Genomic DNA, 9,926 nt, shown 5'->3' with positions numbered 1-9,926 from the left:
TTACCTAGAGTAATATACTCACTGTTGTCATAGATGGGGTTTGTGACAATGGGGTTGAGGGCGCGGTTGCAGTGCGCTGGTCGTCCGATGGGGGAGGAACACCTGGAGACAGAGACGCGCCAGGTTCAGGCGTCACTCCTCCGCTGTAAGAGCTCGTCCCGTGGCAACTGGCAAGAGAGACACACCACTCAAGTCAACAATCAATCAACATCAAGTAAATATACACAACAAACAACACTATGTACCACACAGCACAACACACACACACACCACACACACACACGACACACACACACACACACACACACACAACACCACACACACACACACACACACACACACACCACCACACGACGCACGACACACACGCATGGACAATAGGCGATGACCTTCCTTCAGGTGGGTGGTTGAAATACCGTATGGGAGTAGTTAAATAGGGCCTACTGTTTCCACCGTCGTTTGAAAACACTATTGGCCCCGCCCAGATAGGAAAGCCGAAGACCCATCATCTCCTTTTCATAGAGAGTTATAAGAAAAAGTAAGCGAGATAAGGACCAAGAAGAAGGGAAAAGGACGTGAGACAAGCTTCACGGAAAGGCCAGCATAATGTGGGAGGGGACTCTAGTCACTATTTTCTAAAAATTCTCTTGCCCCAGAGAGATCCTAAGAGGGTTGAGACTAGACGCCAATGTCTAATCAGTCGCTGAATCCATCACAATAAACAGGTGGGACCTCTTTAGTTAGTTATGTCCTGCGGCATGAAAGAAGACCCGAGCCGGAAGGAGAGAATAAACAGGGCGGAATAATTGACACAGAGAGAGAGGAGGGGTTTTAGGAAGGGATGGGGGATGAAGTAACATTGTTAATTTTAATTAAAGCAAGCTGAATAGGCATTTTTAGTAAAGGACTACTTATGGGGCCTACACAATTTGCCATATCCTTTTTGGTGGTCCATGAAATTCTGGGGAGGTTCTGTGATTGGGAAAAGGATCTATCGTACGAGGACACAGGAGGTGGATGAGGGAGATCGGTTTGGGAAAGCAAATGTGTTCTTCCTCAGGGAGAGAAAGGGTCAAGTTATTGCAGACATTTTGCACTATTCGTCACAGGTTCGAAAGAACGAATTGCCTGAGACACTTTTTCCCGCCTTGCAAATTTTCCACGGCTGGTATCCCGGCATTGCCTTCAGTTGTTTTCTTACTTTGATGAGGCGAGCGCAAACAGTAATTATTAAGTAATGGCGCTTGGAGTTACCTTATCATAGAATAGTGTTATCCTGGTGTTATTCTTCTGTAGGCAACACCGCGTATTATGTCTGGAGTTTATGATGATATTTTTGAAACAGTAAACAGTAAGGAAGGTAATCGGGGGGGCATGACTGGATGTGAAAAGAGAGCGAGGAGAGGAGAGGCGAGAGAGAGACGAGAGACATGAGAGAGACGAGAAGGAGGAGTATGAGGGCGAGGGGGAGGTGTGGGTGGAAAGAGAGAGAGAGGTTGAGGCGAGAGATGAGAGGGGAGTGTGAAAGGAGAAGAGCGAGGGGAGAGAGAAAGAGGGGAGAGGAATGAGGGAGTGAGTGAGTGAGGGGGAGAGAGAGTGGGAAGTGTGAAAGAGAGAGAGAGAGTGGAGAGGAAGAGAGAGAGAGAGAGGAGGGGGAGGTGAAAGAGAGAGAGAGTGAGGGAGAGAGAGAGGGGGGGAGTGTGAAAGAAGAGAGAGAGCGAGGGAGAGAGAGAGAGAGAGAGAGATGAGAAGTGAGTGAGTGAGGGAGATGAGAGGGGGAGTGATGTGAAAGAGAGAGAGAGTGAGGGAGAGAGAGAGGGAGGGGGAGTGTGAAAGAGAGGAGGAGTGACGGGAGAGAGAGAGGGGGTGAGTGTAGAAGATGAGAGAGAGACGAGGGCGATGAGAGAGAGAGAAAGAGAGAGGGAGAGAATGAGAGTGAGTGAGTGAGTGAGGTGAGAGAAGAAGGGTGTGTGAAAGAGAGAGCAGAAAAGATGACGCGTAGATGGATGAGAATAAGTGAGTGAGTGAGGGAGAGACGAGATGAGACAGGAGTGAAGGAGAGAGAGAGGGTGGGGGAAGAATTGAGAGTGACTGAGTCGCAGGATGTGATGAAGATTGACCCGTAGATGCGTTAGACGCTGTGCTTACAAGACGTCTACCTTAATTAACTCCTTCTCTATAGTCCGTAGTAGCAGAGTGTTTGGATCTGACATCGGGCACGTGGGTAGTTCCTCCCACCCCACACACAGTCTATTGCTTAGATAGGGTGGTTAGGAAACGTACACAGATACAACCCCACAGACTCTAGACCTACTCATCCACACAGAGATATACTGTAGGTCTCGCCCACCCCACACACACCACACCACATATACACATGCCTTATACACGCGTTTTTGACAGCCCAAAAGTTGTCACACCCCCACACCACACACGTATCGGCTGACCATGTTTCACATCAGCCCACCTTTCTCTCTTTCTGCCTCTCTTTCCTCTCCTTTTCTCCTCTCTCTCTCTCGCTTCTCTCTCTCTCGTGGGGTTGTACTTACAATGTGTCTATGTCTCTTCACTGGTTGCCCTTTCTTGTTGGCAACAGGTCACACATCTTGCTGCTGTGATGGCACACTTCTGGTATTTTCAACCCAGTAATATGGAGTTTAGTCAAAATGTGGGCTTTGTCAAATTCTCTGGTGGATTCTGTTTTAATCTGAGGAAAATATGTGTCTCTAATATGGTACCCATACATTATGCAGGAGGTTTTAGGAACAGTGCAGCTCAGTTTCCACCCTCATTTTGTGGACAGTGTGCACATAGCCTGTTTCATCTTAAGAGCCCAGGTCTGCTACGGCGCGCCTTTCTCAATAGCCAAGCGCTATGCTCATCTGGAGTCTGTTACATAGTCAAATCTTCCTTAATTTCGGTCAGTCACAGTGTCAGGTATTCCCATGCCCTGACGTTAGTGCCATAGCATCTAGTCGTGTTTTTTAGAATTCTTTCCAATGTGGCAATAATTATCTTTTGTTTTTCATGATGTTGTTGGTCTAATTTGTGTGCTGTCCTCGGGGTCTCGTGAGGTCTTTTTGTGTTTGTTAACGGAGCCCCAGACCAGCTTGCTTAGGGGACTATTCTCCAGGTTTATTCTCTTGTAGGTGATGGCCTTTGTTATGGAAGCGTTTTGGGAATCACTTCCTTTTAGGTTGGTTTTGTAGAATTAAAACGGCTATTTTCTGGATTTGATAATAGGTGGGTATCGCCCGTAATGCAATTTATGGGTGTTTTACGCTGTACCACTTGAGGATATTTTTTCAGGGAATTTTCTGCATTGCAGAGTCACAATTTGGTGGTTTGTCCCATTTTGTGAATTCTGGGTTAGGTGAGCGGACCCCAGACCTCACAACCATAAAGGCAAAATGGCGTTTCTATAACTGATTTTCAAGTATTTAGCCAGATCCTAATTGTTATGTGGAATTTTTAATATTCCTTTGTGGCATAGAATGTCCTTCTGGCGGGTCTTCAGATCATTCACAGCTTTGTCCTCCCCCGGTTCCCCTCTCTCTCCCTCTCCTCTGGCTCCCCTTCTCTCTCTGGGTTCTCTCCCCCCCGTGGGTCTCTCTCTCTCTGGCGTTCTCTCTGCCTCTCTCTCTGGGTTCCCCCCGCTCTCTGCCGCCCTCTCTCTCTCTTGGTTCTCTCCTCCTCCCCTGGTTCTCTCCCTCTCTCTCCTCTGGGTTCCCCCTCTCTCTCTCTCTGGTTTCTCCCTCTCTCTCTCTCTCTTTGGGTTCCTCTCCCTCTCCCTCTCTCTCTCTGGGGTTCCGTGCTCTTCTCCCTCCTCTCCTCTCTGGGTCTCTCCCTCTCTCTCTCTCTCTCTGGTTCCCCCTCTCTTCTCTCTCTCTCTGGCCCCCTCCTCTCTCGGGTTCTCTCCCTCTCTCTTCTCTCTGGGTTTCTCTCTCTCTCTGGGTTCCTGCTAGAGGTTATCTATTCCTACAGCATCACCATTGTGACGCCTAGTTGATGTCCACCCCGCAAGTGGAAATATCCGTGTGTGTATGATGAGAGCGGTGGTAGGCGTGTGTAACGCAGACTTGAGAAACGAGACTGGGTCAGGGCACCCAATTGACGACTTCTGACTCCGAAAAGAGAGAGGGAAGGAGCGAAGAGGGAGTGAGGAGGGGGCTTACAGAGGTGGAGAGAGGAAGCGGACGCGTAGACAGCAGCCCTAGGTAAAACCACAATGACCACCGAGTGCAGGAAGGTAGGGTCACTACTGCTCTGCATTAAACGGTGTATGTTGACTTGAAGTCCACCAGGCAAGGTGAGATGGGTGCAGAGTTCAGCACCTCTAATATGAAGTGAAATAGACCTTCTCACACTTGGTTGGTGGGTGTGTGTGCTGTGTGTGGTGTGTGCTTTGATGTGGTGTGTGTGTCGTGTGTGTGGACTGTGTTGTGTGTGTGTGTGTGTGTGTCTTGTGTGTGTTGTGTTTGTGTGTGTGTGTGTTTGATGTGTGTGTGTGTGGTGTGTCTGTGTGTGTGTTTGTGTGGTGTGCCAGCCAGACACCGACAGGCTGACAGGGCAGACGAACAGACAGACAGAACGACAGACAGACAGACAGACAGACAGGCAGGCAGGCAGGCAGGCAGTGCAGACATCTAGAGAGGTCTGGTTTGGAGCTTGGGACGTTAGGTCGTACTGTAGGTAGCGTACTGCTGAGAATGAGGAAGGGTTAGAGAGGGGGAGGCAGAGGGAGGCCGGGGTGTGGGTGGTGTGTGTAGGAGAGAGAGAGACAAGCCACAGATCAGCAGAGGTTAAGCAGGTCAGGGTTGAGAATGTGAAAGGGTGATGAGGAGGAGAGGGACTGAGACGGGGGAAGCTGAATCTTGATGCTGTGGGTACCTTTACCACTAACAGCAAAAATCTACGTTTCCCCCTTATAATCATCTCTTTGGCTGTCTAGAAACCACCTTTCAAAATCCACTGATGTAACCTCGTCCCAACCTGTCTAGAAACCACCTTCAAATCCATTGATTTAACCCTCGTCCCAACCTGTCTAGAAACCACTAGCTAGCCTAGACAGTGAATAGCCAGACTAACACTAGCACAAACCCATCTACGACAACAGTGAGTATAGCTATGCTAATGCTAGCTGGCTTAAATAACTCCATATACGATAACCGTAAAATAGCCAGGCTAATGCTAGCACCAACCCTAGCCAGGCTAATGCTCGCTAGCACCATCCCCATCTACAGCARCAGTGAGTATCCAGTAGCTAGGCTAACCCTAGCTTGCTTACAGACCTCTATATATATTAYCGGTGAGCACTGTAGCTAGGCTAACACTAGCTAGGACTAACCCTAGCCAGGCTAAAGCTAGCTAGCACCAACCTCATCTAAGACAACAGTGAGTAGAAGCAAGAGTGACTACTACGCTAATGCTATCTTATGACGTTAGATAGAGGTTTTGAGTGTGGCCTGGCTACATTCTCTGTCTGACATTGCACCCCTTCTGTTTATAGAGAAACAGGAAGCAAGCAGACCACAAACTCAACATTAACATAAATGTTTTTAAGCAGCACGGTTGCCGTGGTTCACTTCCTCATATGAAAACATGCATGTGATTCTCTATCTAGTTATAGAGAGCACTTCAAAATAACTTGATGCCCCTGTCGTCTGTCCCTAGTGCTCTGGTGTTAAACTGTCTGACTGAAGCTGCTGGAAGTCTTTTTTTTTATACCTGACAAGAGTGTAGGGTTAAAGAGATTTCACTCACAATAAACATACATGGCATGCTTGCGCACACACACACACACACACACCTTGTAACATTTGCCATCTCCTCTCCTGTAACCTTTGTCACCAAGGGGCTCCGAACACGGCTGAGCTGCGTATCTGTCGGGTCAACAGGAACAGTGGTTGTGTGAAGGGAGGAGACGAGATCTTTCTGCTGTGTGATAAAGTCCAGAAAGGTACAGCATGTCCACAGCATGTCAAGAAATTGAAAATATGTATTCTCACCTTCCCTACCATGGATTACAATGTACTGTTATATGTGTCTCTTTTCTTTTCATCCATCCATACATCCATCCATCATCCATCCATCCATCCATCATCCTCATCATTCAATCCATCCATCCATCCATCATTCATCACTTCATCCATCCATCCATCCATTCCATCCATCCATCACTCCATACATCCATCCATCCCATCCATCCATCCATAACATCCAGGCACTTCCTTAGTCAAAGTCCTTGTCTCTCCTCTCCTATTCACTCACTCCTTCATTTCCTCATCCCTCCATCCCTCCCATTCCCTGCTCCTGTCCAGATGACATTGAGGTGCGTTTCTTCACTCCTGGCTGGGAGGCTAAGGGCTCCTTCTCCCAGGCTGACGTTCACCGCCAGGTGGCCATCGTCTTTAAGAGCCCGCCCTACTACGACACGTCCATCACCGGCCCGGTCACTGTGCACATGCAGTTACGCCGTCCCACCGACCAGGAAGTCAGCGAGCCCATGGAGTTCAGATATCTACCCGACGACAAGGGTGAGGAAGCCATATCATTTTTATATTCATTCTCTCCCTGTTGTAATAATAGTTTACTCATTCATGTTGACTGCTCTATTAATCAGGAACATACCATATGAATGTTGCTTTCCACTGGCTGACACTTTAACATAGTATCTGTGTGTTGTCTACAGATCCCTATGGTTGCCAGGAGAAGAAGAGGAGAAGAGAGCACCTGATTAAAACCTTACCCGGGTTCCTACCTTTAGGTGGAATGAATCAGATGAACAGACCGAAGGCAGTACCACACAGTCCCATGGCCCAGTCCATGAGAAAAGGTAAGAAAACACACACACACACACACACAAACTACGTAACCAACCCCGACCTAGACCCAGACACGGATCCTCTTATCTTAAACCACCTGCTACCCCTCTTTATCTGTGTTTGTCTGTCTGTCTGTGGCTGTCTGTGGAACACTCACACACACACTCTCACACACACACTCACACTCACACACACACTCACACACACACTCACACACACACTCACACACACACTCACACACACACATAAAATCTCCCACTGAAATAAACGCACGAAAGTCGTGATATTTAACAACCTGGTCTCAGAGCAAAACATATTATATTTTACGAAATCCATGCCACTCTATTTAGTGTGATATGTTACTTTACATTAGGTTACCTTACATTGGCCTACCAATGTAATAGCGGTCGTACAATATAATACGAATTGCAGGACGTATAGTATCCTACACCTTGATCGCATTTGACCCGTTTAGTATGATGTATTACATTCCACTAGTTTAGTGTTTTTGGGCTCCCGAGTGGTGCAAGGTACTGCTGCATCGCTGTGCTAGAGGCATCACTACATACCCTGGTTCGATCCCGGGCTGTATCACAACCGGCCCGTGATCGGGAGTCCCATAGGGTGGCTCACAATTGGCCCAGCATCATCCGGGTAAGGGGAGGGTTTGGCCGGGGTAGGCCATCATTGTAAATAAGAATTTGTTTTCTAACTGACTTGCCTAGTTAAATAAAGGTTAAATAATATATATTTTTTTAAGTATGAGGTTTGACTAGTTTAGTGTGATATATTACGTTCAACTGCTTTAGTATGATATTATACTTTCGACTAGTTTATTATGATATATTATGTTCACTAGTTAGTATGATATATTATGTTAGTTAAATGTTAAAGGTTAGGGTTAGGAGTTAGGTTAAATGTTAAAGGTTAGGTTAGCGGAAAGGTTAGCTAACATGTTAAGCAGTTGCAAAGTAGCTAAAAAGTAGTAAGTAGTTGCAAAATTGCTAATTAGCTAAAACGCTAAAGTTGTCCGTGATGAGATTCGAACGCACAACATTTGAGTTGCTAGCTCCACGTTCACGTTATACATATCATACTAAATAGAGTGGCTTGGATTTTAGGAATATATTTGGCGTTTTTGCTCTGAGACCAGGCTGTATTTAAGCCTTGTTGTAGAGATGTATTGTTTTTACTCTGAGACCAGGCTGTATTTAAGCCTTGTTGTAGAGATGTATTGTTTTCTCTTGAGACCAGGCTGTATTTAAGCCTTGTTGTAGAGATGTATTGTTTTGCTCTGAGACCAGGCTGTATTTAAGCCTTGTGTGTAGAGATGTATTTTTTGCTCTGAGACCAGGCTGATTTAAGCCTTGTTGTAGAGATGTATTGTTTTTGCTCTGAGACCAGGCTGTATTTAAGCCTTGTTGTAGAGATGTATTTTTGCTCTGAGACCAGGCTGTATTTAAGCCTTGTTGTAGAGATGTATTGTTTTGCTCTGAGACCAGGCTGTATTTAAGCCTTGTTGTAGAGATGTATTGTTTTGCTCTGAGACCAGGCTGTATTTAACCTTGTTGTAGAGATGTATTGTTTTGCTCTGAGACCAGGCTGTATTTAAGCCTTGTTGTAGAGATGTATTGTTTTTTCTCTGAGACCAGGCTGTATTTAAGCCTTGTTGTAGAGATGTTAGTTCTATATAGACAACAACACTAATCTCCAAACCTCCTCTTTGCCAGACATCAACAACATACATGAAACAGCCCTCCCGCTATGATGCGCCAAACCCCTCCTACCATGTACAACCACGCCAACCAACATTACCAACAACATAGCCCTCAGCAGCGCACAATGATGACATCCATCAACCAGATGTGGCCCCAACCCAACCCGACTTTGTCCCTGGAGACCATCAGAATTAACCCTCGAGCACCGTTAGTAGCCAGGGTAACGGTATGCAGCAACAGCAGGTGAACCACTGTGTTACCTCTGGGTACCTTCATGGAGGGGAGAGCAGTGGTAGTGGAGGCGGTGGTGGTGGTGGTGGTAAACACTGCCCCAACTCACCATGGGGGACCTGCAATGTCTGGGTCTGGAGTCCAATCTCCAGGGTCCTTCGGCCAGCCAAACCGCCCGTGGGCCTGACTAGCTCCACACCTCCCAGCACCCTCACCCCAGCACCCTCACCCCAGCACCCCACCAGCGGCAGCACTTCCAACAGCATAGACACCAGCAGCCCCACCAGAGAAAGAGTCACCTTCTCCCAGGGCATGGGAGCCAGGAAGGCAGATCCAGGGGAACCAGACCCAGCACCTCCAGGCACCTGGAACAGCGGTGGCGGACGCGGGGTCTCTGGGGTTGGGCTTCCTCCTGGTAGTCGTGGCGAGTGATGAGATCATTCAGGGCCTGGTGGGAGGAGGGGGCCCCAGGCCACCTTCCAACTGAAGCAGGAGCCCAAGGGGACAGGAGGGCCAGATGATCGCCTCTTTTTCCTTCTCCGCCTCGGACGGCCAGCAGCAGCAGTCGTACGCCAACCTCCTCCCCAGCCTATGAGTAACAGCAACCGGCGTCGCATGGAGACAGCAAGCATGAAACACCAATAGCAATTCCAACAACATCCAGGCCTCAAGAACTTACAGAACCCCTTCACCCCAGCCAATGGAATGGGGCAAGAAGGTGCCCATTTTGACTCCTTGGCTGCCTGGCCTTTTTCACTCCACCGCAGTGACTTGGACATTCTCAGCCTGTGGGAAATGCTTCAGGCAGTCTCAGTGAGCAAATGCTTAGTCATTTTGTCTGTGCAAGAATGTGCCGTCAGAACTTGTGAACAATATAGAAGATTTGCACAAGGTAACTCAACTGGCTATATGAATATATATGAATGTACTTTTTTTTTATCACTCAATCAGTGTCAGAGTTAGATGGGTTGAGTTCTCTGCCAACAGAAGTAAGCAATGCTTGTGTGTTTAACACGATGGATATGCTTTTGAGGAAAAGGGGATAAAGGTTAAGATAAACAGGTATGTTTTTGTCAACACTTTACTTAAGTGGGCTGTTATAACGGCCTTACTAACGCATACAGCTGTAGGAATGTGGTTAAATCTCCCATGA

At 47.5% G+C, this 9,926-nt stretch overlaps 1 protein-coding gene across 1 annotated transcript; it reads left to right on the top strand.

Annotated features, from left to right (window-relative positions):
* The first annotated feature begins 48 nt into the window (after positions 1-48).
* LOC112076298 (proto-oncogene c-Rel-like) lies at positions 49-8,946 on the top strand. Its single transcript, XM_070441253.1, has 5 exons — positions 49-214; positions 5,855-5,959; positions 6,321-6,536; positions 6,692-6,835; positions 8,555-8,946. Exons 1-5 carry the CDS (start codon positions 49-51, stop codon positions 8,590-8,592), a joined length of 669 nt encoding a protein of 222 aa, XP_070297354.1. The 3' UTR covers positions 8,593-8,946.
* Positions 8,947-9,926: the final 980 nt, after the last annotated feature.

This window comes from Salvelinus sp. IW2-2015, unplaced genomic scaffold, assembly GCF_002910315.2.
Source record: "Salvelinus sp. IW2-2015 unplaced genomic scaffold, ASM291031v2 Un_scaffold3669, whole genome shotgun sequence".
Classification (NCBI taxonomy): Eukaryota; Metazoa; Chordata; class Actinopteri; order Salmoniformes; family Salmonidae; genus Salvelinus; species Salvelinus sp. IW2-2015.
The sequence above is the reverse complement of the archived record's forward strand: the minus strand, read 5'-3'. Positions and strand labels throughout refer to the sequence as shown.

Coding starts and splice junctions, on each gene's coding strand:
- LOC112076298 (XM_070441253.1), top strand. CDS start 49: ATGGGGTTGAGGGCGCGGTTGCAGTGCGCTGGTCGTCCGATGGGGGAG. Junction 5,960..6,320: donor GTGTGATAAAGTCCAGAAAG/GTACAGCATGTC, acceptor GCTCCTGTCCAG/ATGACATTGAGGTGCGTTTC. Junction 6,537..6,691: donor ATATCTACCCGACGACAAGG/GTGAGGAAGCCA, acceptor TGTTGTCTACAG/ATCCCTATGGTTGCCAGGAG.